This window comes from Cornus florida, unplaced genomic scaffold (assembly GCF_030987335.1).
Source record: "Cornus florida cultivar Cherokee Brave unplaced genomic scaffold, ASM3098733v1 CherokeeBrave_3.0.0_Hap2_Chr10, whole genome shotgun sequence".
In the NCBI taxonomy this organism is placed as follows: domain Eukaryota; kingdom Viridiplantae; phylum Streptophyta; class Magnoliopsida; order Cornales; family Cornaceae; genus Cornus; species Cornus florida.
The window spans coordinates 84,224,977-84,248,780 of record NW_026775580.1 but is presented as its reverse complement, the minus strand read 5'-3'; the positions used below and the strand labels follow the sequence as shown (position 1 = coordinate 84,248,780).

General features: G+C 40.2%; 1 protein-coding gene across 1 annotated transcript in view; it reads left to right on the top strand.

The window, feature by feature from the left end:
• Nucleotides 1–23,804, top strand: part of LOC132279493 (calcium-transporting ATPase 10, plasma membrane-type-like) — a 48,604-nt gene that overhangs the window by 10,518 nt on the left and 14,282 nt on the right. The window contains exons 8-20 of the mRNA XM_059781481.1: nt 1,248–1,318; nt 1,398–1,481; nt 1,570–1,647; nt 1,723–1,794; nt 2,015–2,098; nt 2,212–2,294; nt 2,393–2,483; nt 2,583–2,638; nt 14,427–14,469; nt 14,628–14,711; nt 15,826–15,963; nt 18,220–18,285; nt 18,410–18,508. Of these exons, the coding sequence (XP_059637464.1) occupies nt 1,248–1,318; nt 1,398–1,481; nt 1,570–1,647; nt 1,723–1,794; nt 2,015–2,098; nt 2,212–2,294; nt 2,393–2,483; nt 2,583–2,638; nt 14,427–14,469; nt 14,628–14,711; nt 15,826–15,963; nt 18,220–18,285; nt 18,410–18,508 (1,049 nt within the window). The remainder of the gene's footprint in view (nt 1–1,247; nt 1,319–1,397; nt 1,482–1,569; nt 1,648–1,722; nt 1,795–2,014; nt 2,099–2,211; nt 2,295–2,392; nt 2,484–2,582; nt 2,639–14,426; nt 14,470–14,627; nt 14,712–15,825; nt 15,964–18,219; nt 18,286–18,409; nt 18,509–23,804) is intronic.

Sequence of the window (23,804 nt, the reverse complement as noted above, 5' to 3'; positions counted from 1 at the left end):
GCGTTGTTATCATGGGGTGCTGTTCATGGTCCCAAAATAGTTACATTTTTATTCCAAAAAATCTATCCTACAACCTTTAATTAACCAAAACCAGTTTGAAAATCTAGCTACCTGTCACTTCGAAATCCTACATCCAAGCCATTCTGATCCTTTCCAGTTGAAATATTTCCAATCTTATTATCCTCTTTTTTAGCCCTAAACTTAAAAAATGTTGGCATCTTTTTGCAGCATGAACCTAACAGGAGGTAGCATTATTTTATGTTTTCTAGTTCTTTCCTACATCCCCTGCTGGCTGTCCCGTACAATGGAGTTTTTTTTTTTTTTTTTGATAAGTAAAAATGTATTAGATAGCGTTCAAAAGGGGAACGCGTCCCAAGAGCTGTACAAGAAACAAGAACAAAAGGAAACAAAAGGAAGACCTATGGACCCAAAGACCCCAAAAAGTCCATAATCTCCTCAACCGAAGAACAATCTCTCCCCATACCCCAACTAAAAAGAGAGCAAATAATAGAGTACTTCAAATACAATGGAGTTTGTATGCTCATTGAACTCCTCTCACCCTCACGCTATGCTCTTCCAAAGGTCTACTGCATGCGTTATTGTAACTTTCTTCGAAGTTCACCCACCCGTATTGCTCCAGTACTTCCCTTCCACTACACTACCCCATGTCTTTTCTTATCTTTTCTTAACTTTATATTTTGCTGGCTGTATATTATTTGTTTGTGTACTAACCTAGTATATTTTCTGTATGTATTTTGTTTACGGGAATACTGAAATTGGCATTCTACAGTTATGCTTATTTTGGTTTGTTTTGTTATTGATAAACATCAGTTTTCTACAGAATATTTGTCATGTGTGATTGGTAGTTCAAGTTGAGGGGCTGTCATCTTTGGTTGTCATATAGACTCTCCAGAAAAGAATTGGCTTTCACAAAATACAGCTATCATTGCATATTTGATTCGTTATCAGTTATCCTTGGTGATGCCATTAAAAACGTGTTTCCCATGATTGCATCTTGAGTTGTATTGGTCAATTGATGATGATTTACTGGTTCACAGCTGGGCGCATAAATCTGGCTCTTTCTAATTGCCATCTTTGATGTATTTAATGGATGTTCTGTATCATGCTATGTCATGCATTTGCTTAACTATTGGTTGTAATGAAAAACAAAAACATTGTTTCATTGTACTGAATGCCATATTAGTTTCTTAACTTCTTTCATTATTTATTTATTTTTTATCCTGAAGCTACAAGTAATTATAGAGAATACCGTCAATTCCAAGCTTTAAGCAAGGAGAAGCAGAATATGCACTCGGAGGTGCGTCTTATGCAGTTTGGCAATGTCATTGACCTACAATGTTTTTCTTTTCCTCACCGTTGAAGATATGCATACACAGGTCAATAGAGGTGGTAGAAGAGTTGAGGTTTCAATATTTGATCTTGTTGTTGGCGATGTGGTGCATCTTAAAACTGGTGATCAGGTGAATGGCATAAATTCATATTTTCACTGTGTTTGACCCTTGCATTTCCAATGCTTTTACTAACTTTTGTACTTCAATTCTACCCCAGGTACCTACAGATGGAATTTTAATTTTTGGTCACTCTCTTGCAATTGATGAATTGAGCATGACTGGGGGGAGCAAGATTGTAAGCGTTCTATCCTAGTATATTGTTCTGTATTTTTGTTTCCCTAATTCACTAGCATGATCTCCTTCTTGGTAGGTTGACAAGCATGCGAAGGCACCATTTCTAATGTCTGGCTACAAAGTTGCATATGGCTATGGCTTTATGCTGGTAAAATTTCAATCTATATTATTTTATATTTTTGGTTGTGGATGTAATTTTCAATCTATATCAGTTAAAATAGCATCTATGCAATGCATGCTAATGACATGGATGACAAAGTTAAATTAGGTATTAAAATTATTTTAATGTTCAATTGTAGTTTCTATGTTTTGTGTAGCTTGCTTCATTTGCTATAATATGCTAACTTATGTGTTTTCATTATTTTTAGGTAACAAGTGTTGGAATAAATACAGAATGGGGGTTGCGAATGGCAAGTCTTTCAGAAGATACTGGTGAAGAAACACCATTGCAGGTTCATCTATTTAAATATGCAACCTTCTCTAAATGGTAAAACTGGAGCTTGTCTCTACACTTTATCTTTGAGTGACTGGTTAGAAAAGACTATTTGTGAATGACTTGTGCTAGGTACGTTTAAATGGAGTTTCAAAATTGATTGGTGTCATTGGACTGGCAGTAGCTTTCTATGTTTCGTATGCCCGTCTTATCAGGTAAATTGAATCTTATTTGATGTCCTCATCTACGCCCCCCCCCCCCCCCTCTCATAAAGTGTTTGATATATAAAGCTTATAAATTTGAGTATCTACAGATACTTTACTGGGCATACCAAAAATCTGGATGGAAGTGTTCAATTTGTTGCTGGCAGGACTAAAATTGGTGACGCCATAATCATTGTTACAGTATGTTTCCCTTTAAGATGACAAATTGATATATGTGTGTGTGTGTGTTTTTTTTTTTTTTTTTTTTTGAGTTTCTGACCAATGGCAGAAGAATTGTAGGAAATAATTGTGATTGTTAGACTGCCTGAGGGGCTTCCCTTAGCTGTTACATTAACGTAAGTCTGATCTTTCTGTTGTATTTTAATTTCATTTTATTAGTTTTGTTGAACATAATTTGTATTCAGCATTGTAAGACTGAGTTTCCTTACGCAAACACTGTAAATTTTTTTTTTCCTTTTCTGAAGAATAAATCATCAACCTTTTTTAGGTTGATAACCATTTCTTATCCATGTCAAGCTTGTTCAAATTTCTATTAGTTCTTCTAGCATGTTTAAGATTTTACTGGTTTCTCTGTGTCCGTGGTAGAGACGCGGAAGGAGTCTTCTACTCCGACCAGTCACCAAAGTCCTTAACTCCGGTGAAATCCTCTGCCACTCTTCTTTCTTTTCTTTCTTTTTTTCCTTTTTCTGTTGGGTTTGTTGTTTGTGCTTTCTTTTTTCTCATTCTCTTGTGATGCGGATGTTCTTGGAGGTTGCTAGGTTGCCTCGTTTGTTTCAAGGCGGAACTGTAAGATCTTCTTTCACTTATCGAGGGCATTCGATTTTTCTGGATTCCGACTCGGTTGGAAGGAGAAGAGAGGACCTTCGATCGTGTTTGGTGGGTGTTCAAAGTTATATATATGAGAGAGAGAGAGAAGTTTCAGACTTGTATATATTCATCATACTCAAACCTAATAAAGTGTACAAGGATTATATAAAGAGTACAAGTCTTACTTAACTACACAAGGGCCCCTATCAACTTTTTGTAATTACATAATGGCCCAACACTTATATATATATATATAAAACATTCTAACACTGCCCCTCAAGCTAGAGAATATATATCAAATAATCCCAGCTTGGAACAGATAGTTCTTAACCGGTTATGACCCAATGCTTTGGTAAACATATCAGCTATTTGATCTTCAGACGTCATAAATGGAGTAGAGATGCTCCCACTTAATATTTTTTCTCGAATGAAGTGACAATCAACTTCAATATGTTTAGTCTTCTCATGAAACACAGGATTTGATGCAATGTGAACTGCTGCTTGATTATCACAGAATAATGGAGTAGGAGCCCCAACTATCAATCCAAGTTCTTTTAGAAAATGTTGTATCCATGTCAACTCACTAGTGGTATGGGCCATTGCCCTATATTTAGCTTCAGCACTAGATCGAGCTACCACCGTCTGCTTTTTTACTTCGCCATATAACAAGATTTCCTCCTACAAATGTGCAATAGCCTGTAGTAGATCTCCTATCTGAAGGAGAACCAGCCCAGTCAGCATCTGTAAAACCTTCCACCCTGAGATGACCATTTGATTTATATAGTAACCCTAAACCTGGAGCTTTCTTGAGATATCGTATAATCCGAAGAACAGCAATCCAATGTGGCATTCTAGGAACTTCCATGAACTGACTGCATATGAAATATCAGGTCGAGTGATATTGAGATAAATTAATTTCCCAACAAGGCGACGAAACCTGCCCGGGTCATTAAATAGATCACCCTCATCAGATACAAGTTTTGTATTTGAATCCATAGGAGTATCAACCGGACGACCACCCAACATACCTGTTTTTTCTAATAAATCCAACACATATTTGCGTTGTGATAAACTTATACCCTTCTTGGATCTAGCAACTTCAATGCCCAAGAAATACCTAAGTTTACCCAAGTCTTTAGTGTGGAATTGATATTGCAGACACAACTTCAACTTAGCAATGCCTTCAGAATCATCACCTGTTATCACAATATCATCTACATGCACCACAAGAAATATGAAGCCAGCTTTAGTGCGCTGGTGAAACACCGAATGGTTGGTTTGACATCTCTTAAGACCAAATTTTAACACCACCTTAGAGAATTTTCCAAACCAACCCCGTGGAGATTGTTTCAATCTATACAGAGCCTTTTTAAGGCGACAAATAGTGTGAAGATACTCCCCCTGAGCAACAAACCCAGGTGGTTGCTCCATATAAACCTCTTCTGCTAAGTCAACATGTAAAAAGGCATTTTTAACATCTAACTGAAACAGAGGCCAATGTCTATTAGTAGCAAGAGAAATCAAAACACGAATAGAAGAAATCTTAGCAACAGGAGAAAATGTCTCGTCATAGTCAATACTATAAGCTTGGGTATAACCTTTGGCAACAAGACGTGCTTTTAAACGCTCAACAGACCCATCTGGAAGATACTTCACAGTATATACCCAGCGACAACCAACAGGTTTGACATCCGGAGGTAATGGAACAAGATCCCACGTGCCATTCTTATGCAAAGCATCCATTTCATCTTGCATTGCTTTCCTCCAGCCCAAATTAGACAACGCATCCTGCACAGTCTTAGGAACGAATGTAGTAGACAACTTAGAGGAAAAACAGGAGAATGATGGCGATAAGGAATTATAAGAGACATAATGAGCAATGGGATGGTTAGTAACACGAGCGAGGAGCTTTACGAAGTGCAATAGGCAAGGAATTAGACACAGTGGAAGGCGCCGGATCCAAAGACTCTGAAGACGATGGAGGAGGCACAACAACAGATGGCTTTGGTCTTCGAGTGTACACCTGTAACGAGGCAGATGAAGGAACAAGAGATCGAGGTTGAAGAGAGAGTGAGGGAAGAGGAACGGCAGAAGGAGGCAACTCAAGAGTGATATCAAGAAGTGAATCAGTATCTGAAAAATATGGGATGGACTTAGAAAACGTTACATCTACGCTAATAAAATACCGTTGAGAAATAGGACTATAGCAGCGATAACCTTTATGAGAGCGAGAGTAGCCAAGAAATACACACTTTGTGGCACGTGGGTCTAATTTATCAAAACTAGGACCAAGATTGTGGACATAACATACACATCCAAAAACCCTAGGAGGAAGAGAAAACAAGGGAGAATCAGGAAATAAAATAGAATGTGGAGATTTGCCATCTAATACAGATAATGGCAAACGGTTAATAAGATGACAGGCAGTAAGAACAGCATCACCCCAAAACCGTTTAGGCATACGCATATGAAACGAAAGAGCACGAGTTACTTCTAAGAGATGTCGATTCTTACGTTCTGTAACTCCATTTTGTTGTGGAGTATAAACACATGAATTTTGATGAATAATTCCTTTATCACTAAGATATGTATCAAATGGAGTTGAAGAATATTCCTTAGCATTATCAGAACGTAGAATACGAATTGGACATCCAAACTGAGTTTTGATTTCTTTGCGAAATTTTTGAAAAATTAAAAATAACTCAGAACGATCTTTCATTAAAAACAACCAAGTCAGGCGAGAATAATCATCCACAAATGTCACAAAATAATGAAATTTATTGATTGAAGAATGTTTTATTGGACCCCATACATCTGAATGAACCAAATGAAAAGGACTAGAGACACGATTATTAACCCTAGACTTGAAAGACACGCGATGGTGCTTACTAAGTTGACAAACTTCACATGACAAGAATTTCAAATGACTAAGACTAGGAACTTGACGCTTCACAACTTGAAGTGACGGGTGACCAAGGCGACAGTGCCACTGGAATGGAGACAGAGAAGACTGAAGAGCCACAGGAGAAGGTTCGAAATCAAAATAATATAAGCCACCAGCTTCATGCCCCGTACCAATCGTCTTCTTCGTTTTGAGATCCTGAAACACACAAGAAGTAGGATCAAATGTAACAGAGCACTGGAGAGATTTAGTAAGCTTACTAATAGACATTAAATTAAAGGGAAACTGCGGAACATGTAAAACAGACGAGAGAGACAATGAATCATTAAGTTGAGTTGTCCCCAAACCTGAAACCTGAGTGGATGAACCATTAGCAAGAGTAACACTTTGAGAAGGATGTACAGAATGAAAATCAGATAGAAGAGAAGAACATCCGGTCATATGATCAGATGCTCCAGTGTCTATGATCCAAGGATTGCGAGTGGAAGACAATAGACATGTGTGTGCAGTACCTGACTGGGCAAAAGTAGCTGTGGAAGATGAATTAGATGCTTGCTTATAAGACAAAAACTGAGTATACTCATCCCGTGGAATAGGAACTGTATCTGATTCAGCTATGTTGTGCGATCCAGAAGCAACATCTCGGAGAAGAGGAAACTTGATTGGCATAACTAGATGGTTTCCCATGAAGATCCCAACAAAAGTTCACAGTATGATTAGCAAGACCACAATGGGTACACTTTCTGAATTCCTTGCCACGGCCACGTCCTCCACGTGAATCACGACCACCACGTGTGGAGCGTCCCCTACGACCTCCACGGTAAGTATTATGTTCACCCTTTGAAACCACTAATGTTGAACGCTCACCACTCTGTCCAGTATTCAAATTTGAGGTATCACTTGCAAGTGTAGCACGCTGAAGTCTAGAAAACACCTTAGCAAGAGATGGAAGTGTTGGATTGCTCATAATTTGTGCACAAAAAGGCTCATATGCTGATGATAAACCAGTAAGAAAACGGACAACATTAAAGTCCGCACGCTGTTGTTGCATATTGCGAACATCACCTGTAATGGGCTGATACATATTCAGCTCTTCACAGACTCCCATAACTTTGGAATACTGCTTACAGAGCTCATAAACACGAGTGATATTACTTGTCCCAGAATACAATTGCTGCAATCTGTCCCATATCTCCTTGACAGTATCCAAATAAAGTAGAGTTGAACTAATTTGGGGTTCAATACTGTTTATCATCATAGAGATGATTTGAGTATCTTCCTTTTCCCATGCATCAAAGGAGGCATCAGTTGCCTTGGGTTTCTCTTTAGTCAAATGAGAACTAAGACCTCTGCCTTTGAGGAAAATGGCAACAGATTTAGCCCACAATATGTAATTCTTCCCATTGAGTTTAACTGAAGTCATGGGAGAATTAAGACTGTTCGTGGGTGAAAGTAAATCTGAACTAGATGCCATGTTGAATCCAGCAAAACAGAGAAGAAAAACGGGAAAAAAAACAGATTTTGTATTTTGGCCGAACCTGGAAAACAGGTCGGATCTGGACAACCGGGTCGGGTTTGGTCAACGGACCTGGTCAAACGGGTTGGACTGACCTGGGCTATCCAAGTTTAGCAAACCAAGGTTGAAGTAGCTATAACCGTGTAGCCAAACAGAGGTTTTCTTCTTCACGCCTTCACAGACGCCGGGGAATAACGTGGCGGCGACGACGGTGACCCAATCACAAGTAACGGCCGAATCAATAAACAGCGATCGCTGCAACTTCCGGCCAACAGAGATGAACCTCATCTCTGCGAATCAAGATTGCAGAGGTCAGCGAGCTCGCTGGCAACCAAAGAGAAGCTGCCGGCGACGACGAACACGGCAGAGACGACGAACAACTCCCAGATCTGACGACGCTGCAGATCTGACAATGATGAACAAGCCGCTGCTAATGACGACAAACAAGGAACCGACGGTAGAGATCACCAACACCACAACTGCAATTCAAATCTTATACAATAAGAACTCAATTACAGATTCTCACACCCATGATCGTACGCTCTGATACTATGTTCAAAGTTATATATATGAGAGAGAGAGAAGTTTCAGACTTGTATATATTCATCATACTCAAACCTAATAAAGTGTACAAGGCTTATATAAAGAGTACAAGTCTTACTTAACTACACAAGGGCCCTTATCAACTTTCTGTAATTACATAATGGCCCAACACTTATATATATATATATATAACATTCTAACAGTGGGTAAGTTCGATAAGGATGTGGGTGATGGGGCTCAAATTGCTGCTTGGGCGTCGAGTGTTTGGAATGTCTCCTCTGGTGTGGGGGTTTCGTCGTTGCCGGATTCTCTGCTTCTCTTTCGGCTTCCTTCCGGCAGAGGCAACTCGTGTTCTTAAAGTGGGTCGACGTGACTGGGGAAAGGCAACTCTGAGTGTGGAGGCTTGGAATTTTAGGGTTGGGTGTTCGGAGGTTCTAAAAGAGAAGGAGCTGAAGAAAGTTTCGGTTTACAATCTCCCTCTTCATCTCTGGAGCCATGCTTTGTTCGTGACAATCGGTGATTTGTGTGGTGGTTTTATTTGGGTGGACGCTGATGAAGCAATTGATGCTGAGAGAGTTCGTATCACAGTGGCGGACGGTTAGGTTTGCCCTTCGTTTGTGTTCATTCATGATGATCGGTTTTGCTTTGAGGTGGCTATTTGGGAGGAGAAGCCTTCTGAGCTTGTTCCGACGACAGATAGTTTGGAAGGGGGTGATGGTTCTCATCTGTTAAAGGAGAAGGAATGGTTGCGGTGGGAATCGTTGGGGGTGAAGGGGATGGCAGAGTTAAGAAAGTGGAAAGAATGGAAGGATGCGCTGTGGATCCGGAATACGGAGTGCTTTAGAAGATTGTATGCTCAGAAATGGCGGGACGGTCCTTCTTTAATGATGGATCGTTGCCGGTAAGATGGGTTTCGGCCGAATCAGGGGGGTGGAGGTCTCACCGGGAACGGCCGTCAGTCTTTTTTGCAGAGTTGGGATCAAAGAAGGCATCGAGGTGATGTTCACGTGCAGCAAGCGCGTGGGAGGGGGAGGAACCTTATCCATACACGTGGTTGGCGTCCAGGCCATGCCCGTTACAAGAGTTCTAGAGCTATACCCACGTTATTTTCAAATTCTGCTCCAAATTCAGCTCCATTTGCTTGGGCTCGAAAGGTTTCAAAGCCTTCTCGGGATGATGGGCCTGTTCTTGGGCCAGGGAGTGGGGCTTTGGATGTTAAAGGGTTTAAAGATGATTCTATATCTTTAGGTGGGCCGAGTGAGGGGCCTAAGGTTTGTGGGCCGGTTGGAGGTTTGATTTCTCATCCATTTAAAGATGTTTCTGTTGAATTTGGGTCGAAGTGTGGGCTGGAATCAGTCCCTTCTTGCTTTGGAGTTGGGTTGAGCAACAAGTTTGGGCCCTTATCTTTGTCTTCCTTAGTGGACGGAAGATGCTCTCAGCCATCGGGTTCTCTCAGTGCGAGTTTCAGAGAGGATAGGCGAGGAAAGCCTGTGCAACGTCATCGCCTATCTAAGAAGAAAGTCATCTTTCCTGCACTTAGTAAGAGGTGGACTCGAAAGGCCAAGCAGAAATGGGTGATGGCTTCTCAATTGGGTTCTGATCCGGTTAAGTCCACAGTTTTTTCTGGGTCCTCTTTTCTCCATACTTTCTCTTCTTCTCCTTCTCCTTCTGTTGGGGGATCGAGCAGATCGTTGGGGTTGGAGAAGGGTGGGGTGAGCACTGTTTCCAATTCTTTGGCTCTGGTTGGCAAAAGTGACTCGGTGTTAGAGTCAGTTGAAGGTCATGACGACGGGTCTATGAATGGGCTTAGTCTCGCTCGTCTTTCAGAGAATTTTGGTGAAGGTATTACGGTCTGTGTGGGACGGGATGTAAGGGTGATGATCAATGATGCTTCTGCCACTGTTCTGTTGAAGGAGATTTGGGACCTTTTGACCTCGAAATCTGTCCAGTTTGGGGAGGATCCTGACTCACTGCTGTCTGATTGCTCCCTTTCCTCTTCTGTACTTGATGATTGGGAGGGTGATGCTGGTTTTGTACCTGATGGGGATTTGGGTTCAGTTCAATGGGAAAACATTGAGCAAGCAATGAACTTGGCTGTTCCTTTGGCTGTTGTTCGTCCGGAGGAGGATTGGATGAGAGGTCCTTCTGATTCTGAAGAGTTGAATGATTTGGAGGAGGAGTGGGTGAGGGAGAATGGGATGGATGTGGGTTCTCAGTTGGGTGTTTCTTTTGAGGGTAAGGAGGATGAGGCGATGCGGTTGTTTCAGGAAGTTCTCAATTCTCAACTCAAGGAAAAGGTGGGAGGTAGGGGAAGTAGGGGAAGAAGACAGGATGGGGTGGGGGATTTGGTGTTGCAAAATTCCACTGGTTTTATCACATATGAAAGGAGGAATAGGGGATCTAGGGAGAGTGATGGTGGAAGCAGGGTAGGGCTTTCTAATTCTGTTGTTTCCCTATGAAGCTACAAATCCTTTCTTGGAATGTCCGGGGTCTTAATGACTGTGTCAGAAGAAAAGTGGTGAAGTCGGTCATTCGTAAAAGGGGAGGTCATGTGGTGTGTTTGCAAGAAACTAAACTCGCTTCGGCGTCGGATAGGTTGGTGCGTAGTCTTTGGGGTGGGAGATTTGTGGAGTGGATTGTTTTGGATGCTGTTGGCTCTTCGGGTGGCATCTTGATCACGTGGGATAACAGATGGGTGTCTAAGGTGGATTCTCTTGTTGGGAGATTTTCTGCTTCTTGTGTGTTTTCCTTGGTGGAGGATGGTGTTCCTTGGGTTTTTTCTAGTGTTTACGGGCCTACAGAGGATAGTGTGCGTCATCTGCTTTGGGAGGAATTGGGGGAGATTTGAAGACGATGGATGCTTCCTTGGTGTGTTGGAGGAGACTTCAATGTTGTTCAATCTCCTTTTGAGAGGTCGATGGGGGGTAAATGGACTTCTGATATGGAGCTTTTCTCGGAATTCATTGATAAGTGTAGGTTGATTGATCTGCCTCTGGAGGGAGGGCCTTTTTCTTGGTCCAGTGGACGTTCTCCCCCCACTCTCTCTCGGCTTGACAGGTTCCTTTTGTCTGGGGAGTGGGAGGAGATGTTTTCTGATGTCGTGCAAGCTACTTTGGCTTGTCCTATCTCTGAGCATGTTCCGTTGATGCTGGATTGTGGCGTGTTGCGGAGTAAACTCTCTCCATTTAGATTTGAGAATATGTGGCTTAGGGTTGAGGGTTTCTTGGAAAGGGTCCGTTTTTGGTGGGAGGGGTTCGGGGTGTTAGGCACCCCGAGTCATTCGCTTGCAAGTCATTTGTGTCGTTTGAAAGGAAGCATTAAGATTTGGAACAAAGAGGTCTTCGGGAATCTTGTGTGGTGGAAAAACCGGATTCTTGCTGAGATCGCTGATATTGATAGGATGGAAGGTCAAGGGGATCTAGCAGATGCTTTGATGGTTAGGAGGGCGGAGTGTAAGGGGGAGTTTGCTGAGATTGCAATCACGAAGGAGATCTCGTGGAGACAAAAGTCTAAAGCTTTATGGCTCAAGGAGGGGGATAGTAACATGAAATTTTTTCATAAATTGGCCAATGCTCATAAAAGGGGCAACCATATAGGGAGGATTCATGTGGAAGGGGTGCTTCTTTGCAAGGAGGAGGATATCTGCAAGGGCATTTCAGAGTTCTACAAGAAGTTGTTTACTGAGTCCGTTGAGTGGAGACCTTTGCTTGAAGGGCTTCAGTTTGCCTCTATTTCTAGTGAGGACTGCTCGGGTCTGGAGGTGCCTTTCTCTGAAGAGGAAGTTCTTATTGCTTTGAAGAGTTGCAACGGGATAAAGCCCCGGGTCCTGATGGTTTTACCATGAGATTTCTTTTGGAGTGCTGGGAGGTGGTTAAAGGGGAGGTGATGGGCTCTTTTCATGCGTTCCACGCTCAGGGCTCTTTTGAGAAGAGCTTGAATGCCACTTTCATTTCTCTCATTCCGAAGAAAGGGGGGGCGATGGATATTAGGGATTTTCGCCCTATTAGTTTGGTGGGGTGTTTCTATAAGTTGATTGCCAAGGTCCTTGCTTCAAGGCTTAGGAAAGTCTTGGATGGCATCATCTCTGATTCTCAGAATGCATTTGTGGGAGGTCGTCAGATTTTGGACTCAGTTCTTATTGCTAGTGAGTGTGTGGACTCCCGCTTGTGTAGTGGGGTTCCGGGAGTTTTGTGTAAGCTTGACCTGGAGAAGGCTTACGACCATGTGAGTTGGAGCTTCCTTCTTTACTTGATGGAGAGGATGGGGTTTGGGGATCGGTGGAGGAGATGGATCTATTTTTGTATTTCCAGTGCTCGCTTTTCGATTCTTGTGAATGGTGCTCCTACCGGTTTTTTCTCTAACTCGAGGGGTTTGAGACAAGGGGATCCGCTTTCCCCTTTCTTGTTCCTGTTTGTGATGGAGGCCCTTAGCAGATTGATGAGCAAGGCTACTGAGTTGGGGCTTTTGAGAGGCTTTTGGGTGGGCAGGGATGCTGCTCCCCAGTTGGAGGTCTCTCATTTGATGTTTGTCGATGACACTTTGGTTCTTTGTGATGCGGATGTGTCCCAGCTACGTTATCTGAGGTGTATCCTGATCTGGTTCCAAGTTGTTTCTGGCCTTAAGGTGAATGTGGGCAAAAGCATTTTGGTGCCGGTGGGAGAGGTTCCTGAGATTGAGTTTTTTGCTGATATTCTTGGTTGTCGTACTGGCTCTTTTCCCATTTCTTACTTAGGGATGCCTTTGGGGGCCCCATCAAGATGTGTTGGGGTTTGGGATCCTGTGATGGATAGATTTGAGAAGAGGTTAGCTGGTTGGAAGAAGTAGTATCTCTCCAAGGGCGGTTGGGTCACTCTGATTAAGAGCACCCTTTCTTGCCTTCCTACTTATTTTATCTCTCTGTTTCAGATTCCCTCTTTAGTTGCGGAAAGGATTGAGAGATTGCAGCGTAATTTCCGCCCGGGGGGGGGGGGGGGGGGGGGGGGGGTAGAGGCAAAGAGTTTAAGTTTCATCTGGTTTGTTGGGATCAGGTGTGCAGGCCAATTCGTTTTGGTGGTTTGGGTCTTGGAAGACTGGTGCCTTTCAATAAGGCTCTTCTTGGTAAATGGTTGTGGAGATTTGGGGTGGAGAGGCATTGGCTTTGGAGGAGGGTCGTTGCTTGTCGTTTTGGGGAGTCTAGAGGAGGGTGGTGTTCTCTGGAGGTGCGTGGCCCTCGGGTTGTGGGGGTTTGGAAAGTCATTCGGAAGGGATGGGATGAGTTTTCCAAACACGTTCGTTTTCGAATCAAGGATGGTAGGAGGATCAGTTTTTGGGAGGATGTGTGGTGTGGGGATTCTCCTCTCGCCATCTCTTTTCCTCATCTTTTTAGGATTGCTACGGATAGGCAGGCCATGGTGGTTAACTGTTATCATCTTCATAGTGGGACTCTTGTTTGGGATGTTCGATTCAGGCGGTTGTTTCAGGATTGGGAGATTGAGGAGGCCATTCGTTTTTTGGAGTTGTTGTATCGCCAGAGGATTGTGGATGGGGTTTCTGATTGTTGGTCCTGGGTTGCAACCTCTTATGGGCGCTTTGAGGTTAGATCCTTTTTCAGATGCCTCATGGATGTTACTAGAGCTCGCTTCCCTTGGAAGGCTGTTTGGTGCTCCAAGGCTCCTCTCAAGGTGGGTTTTTTTGCTTGGACTGCTGTTTTGGGAAGGATCTTAACCCAGGATAATTTGAGAAGGCGAAATCAGGTGGTGGTCAATCGTTGCTATTTGTGTCTTTGGGATGAGGAAACTGTGGATCACCTTCTCCTCCATTGCACCATGGTTAGAGACTGCTGGAATTTGATGTTTGGCTTGTTTGGGATTCTTTGGGTTATGCCTGGATCCGTTAGAGGGTTGATTGAGGCTTAGAGAGGTTGCCATGTGGGGCCTCACATTCTGGATGCTTGGAGGGCTACGCCTCTTTGTGTGTGGTGGTGTATTTGGATCGAAAGAAATAGAAAATATTTTGATGGGAAAGAGTTGTCGATTTCTACTCTTAAATTCTCTATTATTTTCACCCTTTTTTGTTGGGTTTCTGGGAGAGATCATAGATCTTTAGAGGAAATTGTCGATTTTTTGGCCTCTTTGAAGGCTTAAAGGTCCTTGGTGGCCTTGTATATATCTTCAGGGCTTCGCTCCCCTTTTGAGCGCTTTTATAAAATTTTCTTACTTGTCAAAAAAAAAAAATCATTAGTTTTTTCTGTACATGCCCAACTCGTCTCGGTGCTACCTCTAACATCTTAATGATGCTTCTTTGTGTTTGTTTGTTTCATTTCTTATCATTATTTCCTTTTTAATTTTATTTCCTTCATTTCATTATTGTATTACAGACTTGCCTACTCAGTGAGAAAAATGATGGCAGACAAGGCCTTGGTATGCATGACCTTTTTTTTTCTTTTTTTTTTTCCTCAGAAATTTTTTTTTTTTTTTGATAACTAAGATTTTATTGAAATTTTCTTCTCCGACTTTCTGGTAGTGACATTGATACAGACGTGCATTTGTTCTATGGTTTTACTACTACTGAACTGCAGGTCAGGAGGCTTTCTGCTTTTGAAACCATGGGTTCTGCAACTACAATTTGTAGCGATAAAACTGGGACCTTGACTTTGAATCAGGTGATTATTGTGCTGTTTCTTGAGCACGTATTTTGCTTCTCTAATATTCCAAATTGGTTTTTTAGTGGACAATTCATGGTTTCAATTTTTGGTCAACGAGTGTTCTTTTATTTTTGAGTTCACTTGGAGAAGGATCTTTGCAACTCGTAAATATAGTCTTCATTAAGAACCGCTTTAGTGCTTTGGCTTGAAGAAATTGAGAGATCCCAAGAAGATGTTATATAATATCAGATCTATCTAGGTCTTATTGGTTACTTGGAGGTTGATGTCAATAGAATGTTTAGACATTCTTTGTTTTCTTTCTTTTCTTTCTCTACGTTTTTTTTTTTTTTTTTTCCTTTTGTTTGTTTTGTTTTATCAGTTGATGTTTAGTTGGTGTGTATGACGCAAGACAAGTAGTGTGTAAATAGTAACCAGAAAAAAAGAAGGGGATGAGAATGAGAAGATGAGATGCGACTGATGAAGGAGGTGAGAAAATAGACGAATGAGATGAGAAATCTGACAGGAGGAGGTAGGCTAGAGAGACTGAGGGATTAAGAACAACAAGAACACAAGGGAGAATAGATACAACGAGAGAGAGTTCGCAAACTCAACGATAATATTCAATATTCCAAAAAACTGAGTTCTCAAATTACATAGGAGCCTTTAAATAGGCAAATTATTAAGCAAACCCTGAAACATAAAAAGACCAAAATAACCCTAAAATTCAAACATGATCAAATAGAACAATAAGCATAAATAAAACCCTAAATTACAAAAATCCTTAATTTTATTTCTCTTTCCCTCTTCTCCAAAAGTAACGTTGGAACACGTGCAGCTCATGTGTGCGAATTACACCCCGTTCCCCATCAGTGTGTGACATGAAACTCACCATCAATGCCAGAGGTCATTTTGGAGGATCGGGAAGGTTTTTTTGTTTGTTTCCGTGAAGATTGAGAGAAGGTTTTTTTTTTTTTTTTTTTTGGTCCCCCTCTAATTGTCACAATTTCTCTATGTTTTCTTTTTTCTTTTTCTTTGTTTGCGTTTTATTTTTTAGGATGGAAGAGGGGAAGTGGCAAGAAGATTAAGAGAAATGTCTTTTTTTCTAATTGTCAAAATTTTTCTTCTGTTACAGATGACTGTGGTGGAGGCCTATGTTGGTGGGAGTAAAATTGACTCTCCGAACGATAGGTCGCGGTTGCCCCCTACCGTTAAATCGCTGCTTATTGAAGGTGTAGCACAGAATACAACTGGGAGTGTCTTTATGACTGAGGTGGGTGAAAGAGTTAAGTGTTGATTTTGTTTGATTGGAGTTTATTGTCATTTAGCTTGAACTTTCTGCATTGATAATTAGAGATTTTAAGTTGAAAATTATAATATGAGTGCATCATTCTCACATTAACAAATTTCCCTATACATGGGTTGTGACCAATAATTTGATATTTGTATTATTGGCATATCTTAGTGCAGGTTGAAATGATAGCTGTTCCTTGGATAGGTTTTTTTGTTTTTTATTATTGTGGCGATTCTTCTATGTTCATATGAAATTGATGCGGCTTATACAAAAGCACTTGAAGAATCCCATTCAACATTTGCATCGTTAAAGTATTTGGAAAGTGTGTATGTATGTATATATATATATATATATATATATATATATATATTTTCTCCCAAGGATAAAGATTTTTACATTTCTTGGAATTATTGATATGCTTTTACAAAAAAAAAAAAAAAAAAAAGGTTTGAAAATGAACTGAATTCTTGATTTGGACTAGGATAGGATAAATGATGAAGTTAAAAATGACTCTAAATTAGAGGCAGTGGAGGACAACATTTTAAGATTCTAATGGATTTTTATTGTTTAAAAAATTTTCCGCAATATTGTAGAAGTTAATATGAGAACCGAGTAAGAACAATTGGTTTTGGATTTTTTAGACTTATTTGGAACTTTAGTTACTTGAGGAAAATAGACTTCGTTGCTCAAAAAATTTGTGTTGCTGTATCATACTTGGGAGAATTTGGTGGGAAACACTGGTATACAATTTTATTGAATGAGCACATCACTGCATATAGCTTGATATATGTTTTTAATGTAGGTCAGTGTTTTGGGATTATGCAAAAATATAACTTACACTAAGCAGGTCATAAAAGTAAATTGGTCGCACCCAGATGTACACTTAAGAAAGGCATATAATGCACTCTGTTGACATAGCCTTGGCTTATGAGTTGTATGTGGGTGAGATTACTTGTTCAATGTAAAAAGCCTCCTAATTATCCTTCTTATATGTCAAGGTTTTCCACCTATTTGTTCCTCATTATTGGTATAAAGGGATTTTCCCCCATTTTGGTGGGAGAGAGGAAAAATAAGTGGAAGGGAGAGGAGGAGGGATGGAACAGGCATCGCTAGGGATATGAGAATGTTCATCCTTGTTTTGTTTGGTTGAGTGGAAGGGAAGGAAAGAGATAATTATTTTACAAGGGTAAAGTGCAAAAAAAAAAACCCTCTTATATACCCTGGTGTTAAAAAAAAAAAAAAAAAAAAAAAACTCTACATTTTTCAAATTGAGCAAATAAGGACATTTTGTCAATTTGAAGACTGAAATACCTAATATGCCCTTAAGACAAAATAAAAATAAAAAACACTGATTTCATAAAACATTGATTATTAATGGTATTTTGGGGTTTTAATAAAAAAAATATTGGTCAAAATTGACGGCCAAGGGGCATTTTGCAAATATTCTATGTGATGTTGTGGCCTAAATTTGGTTCTAGGTCGTGGACCCTGTTCGGTACTCTCTTGTAGCCGTTTGGGGTGGGATATTTAGAGACACTCAGATACTGAAAGCTAGAGCTAGGGTTTGGGGGCTGAAACTTGTAATGTCCTGTTTTTCGCATGGTGAAACCTTTTGTGGGATCTTCACCGTGGACATAGACACAACTTGTGTCAAACCAAGCTAAATCTTTGTGTTCATTGTGTGTGGCGTGCTTGTCTTTGTCGTGTGACTGTTTCTTGGTTGTTTGTCATTACATTTTAAATGTTAGGGATTTATATGCAGTTATGCATACTAAATAGCAGGGATGTTTTTTTCCACAGTTTTATATAGCTGGGTTTTTTTTGCACTTTACCCATTTAAAAAATACTCTCTCAAATATATAAATTTGTACATGTAAGTGAAATGTCGTTTAGCTGATGTTGCATGCATTTTTGCTCCCTGTATTTGGTTAATTAGTTACAAGGTCTTGCATGTTTCAAGGGACTAAATATTAGATGTAAATTTTTCTGGTCCTTATTAGTCATTCCTACGTAATTAATTGTTTCTCAGCTAGTCCGCTGGCTTTTATAACTGAGGCCCAATCCAGCAATTAGAGCAAGTAATTGAGGTCCATTTTTACTGTGATCTTGGAACTGTTGTGTGCCTGTTTGGTATTGTCCCGTTTTATAGTATATGATATTTGTGAAGTCTTTTCTTATCATTAAAATTTTTGAAGCATTTGATTCTATCATGTTGCTCTTGTTGATGTTTGACAGGGCGATGGAGATGTGGAGCTTTCTGGATCACCAACAGAAAAGGCCATTCTCCAGTGGGGGGTCAATGTACCTTTGCTAATTTTTCTACTTTATTGCACTTTTCTTTTTCTTTTTCTTTTTCTTTTTTTTATTTTTTTTATTTTTTAATATCAAAAAGTGATTTAATTCCATGTCTTAATTTTTTTTGTAGCTTGGAATGATTTTTGATGCTGTCAGATCAGAGTCTTCAATTGTCCATGTTTTCCCCTTCAACTCAGAGAAAAAACGAGGGGGCGTTGCACTTAAACTGGTAAATGAATTGCTTTCTTTAGGCAAAAAGAATCACCTTTGTGTTGAACGGTTGCATGTCCTTTCACTTTAATCATATTGCTTCAACATTACAGTTGTATTCTTCTTTTGTTGTCACATTGGAGATTGATTTTATTGGTTGTATGCTTATGGTTTCATTATTTCAAACACTGGGAGGTGACTAGGAGAAAAAATCGAAAAATAGTTCAAGAGGGAATTGGTTTTTTGAGTGAATTTTTAAGATTATTAACGAGTGAAAAGAAAGTCATGAATCGAATAGGGCTGGTTTTTTTCTCATGATTAGTGAGGTTAGTTGTCAGATGATTGCTTGGAGCATATCTAGATTTTTTTTTTTTTTTGGTCAACACTGAAAAATATTGAACATTTGAAGATTGGTTGGTTGAGAAGATATTGGGCAAACAGTAAAAGAAGTAAACAACAGAAAAAATACTCGGTGCATTTCTCAACAACATGTTTCTGGTTGCACAAGTTTCTACCCCTTGTGAAATTCCAGAAACTGAAATTCATGTGAAATACTTCGTTTAATAACACCCTATCATCATAAAACCAACAATGTAAGTCTCGAAAACCTTATGCGTTAGATGACTCTATCATCCACTAGACCACTTGCATTAGATAAATGACAAGTCCGGGTGAAATTCGAATCTGAAATGTTTGTTTCTTAAGCCATTGCCTTGACCAACTCATCTGCCTTTGTAGGTTAGATAATTGGGTATCTGCTGATATGGATTTTTTTTTTTTCAAATATATGGCCAACACTGAAGTAGTAAACATAAGATTGGTTGGATGAAAAGATACTGGGCAACACTAAAATAACTAAACTATAAAAGGTTACTTGTTGCATTTATGTGTGCATTAGGATTAGATGACATGTCTTCCAGCTCATCTACCTGGGAGAAATTTGAACCTGAGATGTTTGTTGCTTAAGCCATTGTCTTGACCAACTCATCTACCTTTGTATTATAGTTAATTAAGTATCTGCCGAGAGTTGACACTCCTGCCTTAGGTCTGTTAGAAAAGTGACGGAGTTATTGTATTTTTGCATTTAAATTTTAGAAATCAATAAACTGTAGATAATCATGTTGAATGTGAAAATAAGATTATTGACTAGTGTTATAAATTGTCATTATGTTGAAACTCCTAATGTTGAGTTTTGATAGAGATTGTAGTTGTATTAGAAAAGTAGCCTGGCTGAATACCAGATGTTTTATTGCAATGAATCTATGGTATCATGGATTGTGATAAAAAACAATGGTATTAAAGGCTTTAAAATATATCTGTGGTCCAGTTAGAAATTGTTGTTTATCATGAGAGATAGAGAGAACAGAGAGAACAAATGTATATATTTCACCGACCCACAACCAAATTAGCCTATATAGGCTTATATAAGGGATACAAGCCTCCTTAATAACACAAGGGCCTACTAATATAATGTAATTACATAATGGCCCAACATATATATATATATAACATTCTAACACTCCCCCTCAAGCTGGAGAATATATATTAAATAATCCTAGCTTGGAACAGATAGTTCTTAACCGGTTATGACCCAATGCTTTGGTAAACATATCAGCTAATTGATCTTCAGACTTCACGAATGGAGTAGAGATGCTCCCAAGCAATATCTTTTCTCGAATGAAGTGACAATCAACTTCAATATGTTTGGTCCTCTCATGAAACACAGGATTTGAGGCAATGTGAACTGCTGCTTGATTATCACAGAACAATGGAGTAGGAACTTCAACTGTCAACCCAAGTTCTTTTAGAAAATGTTGTATCCAGGTCAACTCACTAGTAGTATGAGCCATTGCCTTATACTCAGCTTCAGCAATAGATCGAGCTACCACCGTTTGCTTTTTACTTCGCCATGTAACAAGATTGCCTCCTACAAATGTGCAGTAGCCTGTAGTAGATCTCCTATCTGAAGGAGAACCAGCCCAATCGGCATCTGTAAAACCTTCCACCCTGAGATGACCATTTGATTTATATAGTAACCCAACACCTGGAGCTTGCTTGAGATATTGGATAATCCGAAGAACAGCAATCCAATGTGGCATTCTAGGAGCTCCCATAAACTGACTTACAACACTAACTGCATATGAAATATCAGGTCGAGTGATAGTGAGATAAATTAATTTCCCAACTAGATGACGAAATCTGCCCGGATCATTAAATAGATCACCCTCATCAGACACAAGTTTTATATTCGAATCCATAGGAGCATCAACCGGGCGACCACCCAACATACCTGTTTCTTCTAATAAATCCAACACATATTTTCGTTGTGATAAACTTATACCCTTCTTGAATCTAGCAACTTCAATACCTAAGAAATACCTAAGTTTACCCAAGTCTTTAGTGTGGAATCGATATTGCAGAAACAACTTCAACTTAGCAATGCCTTCAGAATCATCACCTGTGATCACAATATCATCTACATATACAACAAGAAAGATGAAGCCAGCTTTAGTGCGCTGGTGAAATACCGAATGGTCAGTCTGACATCTGTTAAGACCAAATTTTAATGCTGCCTCAGAGAATTTTCCAAACCAAGCCCGTGGAGATTGTTTCAATCCATATAGGGCCTTTTTAAGGCGACAAACAGTGTGAAGAGACTCCCCCTGAGCAACAAACCCAGGTGGTTGCTCCATATAAACCTCTTCGACTAAGTCACCATGCAAAAAAGCATTTTTAACGTCTAACTGAAATAAAGGCCAATGTCTATTAGCAGCAAGAGAAATCAAAACACGAATAGAAGAAATCTTAGCAACAGGGGCAAACGTCTCATCATAGTCAATACCATAAGTCTGGGTATAACCTTTGGCAACAAGGCGAGCTTTTAACCGCTCAACGGACCCATCTGGAAGATACTTCACAGTGTAGACCCAGCGACAACCAACTGGTTTGACACCTGGAGATAAAGGAACAAGATTCCACGTGTCATTCTGATGCAAAGCATCAATTTCATCTTGCATGGCTTTCCTCCAGCCCGAATCAGACAAAGCATCCTGCACAGTCTTAGGAACAAATGTAGTAGACAATTGAGAGGAAAAACATGAGAAAGATGGCGATAAGGAATTATAAGAGACATACTGAGCAATGGGATGTTTAGTAACACAGGAGCGAGGAGCTTTACGTAGTGCAATAGGCAAGGATTCAGACACAGTGGAAGGTGTTGGATCCAAAGACTCTGAAGACGACGGAGGAGGCACGACAGCAGATGGCTTTGGTCTTCGAGTGTACACCTGTAACGGGGCAGGCAAAGGAGATCTAGGCTGAAGAGAAAGTGAGGGAAGTGGAACCGCAGGAAGAAGCGACTCAGAAGTAATATCAAGAATTGAATCACTATCTGAAAAATATGGGACGGACTCACAAAAGGTCACATCCACGCTAATAAAGTACCGTTGAGAAACAGGACTATAACAACGATAACCTTTATGAGAACGAGAGTATCCAAGAAATACACACTTTGTGGCACGTGGGTCAAGTTTATCAAAACCAGGACCAAGATTGTGGACATAATAGACACAGCCAAAAACTCGAGAAGTAAGAGAAAACAAAGGAGAATCAGGAAATAAAATAGAATGTGGAGATTTGCCATCTAATGCAGATTACGGCATACGGTTAATAAGATGACAGGCAGTAAGAACAGCATCACCCCAAAACCGTTTAGGCATGCGCATATGAAACAAAAGAGCACGGGTTACTTCTAAGAGGTGTCGATTCTTATGTTCTGCAACTCCATTTTGTTGAGGAGTATAAACACATGAATTTGATGAATAATTCCTTTATCACTAAGATAGGTATCAAAAGGGGTTGCAGAATATTCCTTAGCATTATCAGAACGTAAAATACGAATTGGACAGCCAAACTGAGTTTTGATTTCTTTTCGAAATTTTTGAAAAATTAAAAATAATTCAGAACGATCTTTCATTAAAAACAACCAAGTCAGGCGAGAATAATCATCCACAAATGTCACAAAATAATGAAATTTATTGATTGAAGAATGCTTTATTGGACCCCATACATCTGAATGAACCAAATGAAAAGGACTAGAGACACGATTATTAACCCTAGACTCGAAAGACACACGATGGTGCTTACTAAGTTGACAAACCTCACATGACAAGAATTTCAAATTACTAAGACTAGGAACTTGACGCTGCAAAACTTGAAGTGACGGGTGTCCAAGACGACAGTGCCACTGGAATGGAGACAGAGAAGATTGAAAAGCCACAGGATAAGGTGCCACATCAAGGTAATATAAGCCACCAGCTTCATTCCCCGTACCAATCGTCTTCTTCGTCTTGAGATCCTGAAACACACAAAAAGTAGGATAAAATGTAACAGAGCACTGAAGAGATTTAGTAAGCTTACTGACAGACATTAAATTAAAGGGAAACTGAGGAACATATAAAACAGATGAGAAAGATAAGGAATCACTAAGTTGAGTTGTCCCCAAACCTGAAACCTTAGCGGAGGAACCGTTAGCAAGGGTAACTCTTTGAGAAGGAGGTACAGAATTAAAATCAGATAGAAGAGAAGAACATCCAGTCATATGATCGGATGCTCCAGTGTCTATGATCCAAGGACTGCGAGTGGAAGACAATAGATATGTGGGTGCAGTACCTGATTGGGCAAAGGTAGCCGTGGAAGATGAATTAGATGCTTGCTTATAAGACAAAAACTGAGTATACTCATCACGTGAGACAGGGACCGTATTTGATTCAGCTACATTATGAGATCCAGAAGCAACATCATTCGGAGAGGAGGAAACTTGATTTGCATAACTAGATGGTTTGCCATGAAGGTCCCAACAAAAATTCACAGTATGATTAGAAAGACCACAATGAGTACATTTTCGTAATTCCCTGCCACGGCCACGTCCTCCCCGTGAATCACGACCGCCACGTGTGGAGCGTCCCCCACGACCTCCACGGAAAACAGTATTTTCACCCTTTGAAACAATCAATGCTGAACGCTCACCACTCTTCCCAGTATTCAAAGTGGAGGTATCACTGACAAGTGTAGCGCGCTGAAGTCTAGAAAACACATCAGCAAGAGATGGAAGTGTGGGACTGCCCATAATCTGTGGACGAAAAGACTCATAAACTGAGGACAAACCAGTAAGAAAACGAACAACATTAAAGTCCTCACGTTGTTGTTGCATACTGCGAACATCAGCAGTAATGGGCTGATACATATTCAGCTCCTCACAAATGCCCATAACTTTGGAATAATACTCTTCTATACTGTGACTACCTTGTTCAAGA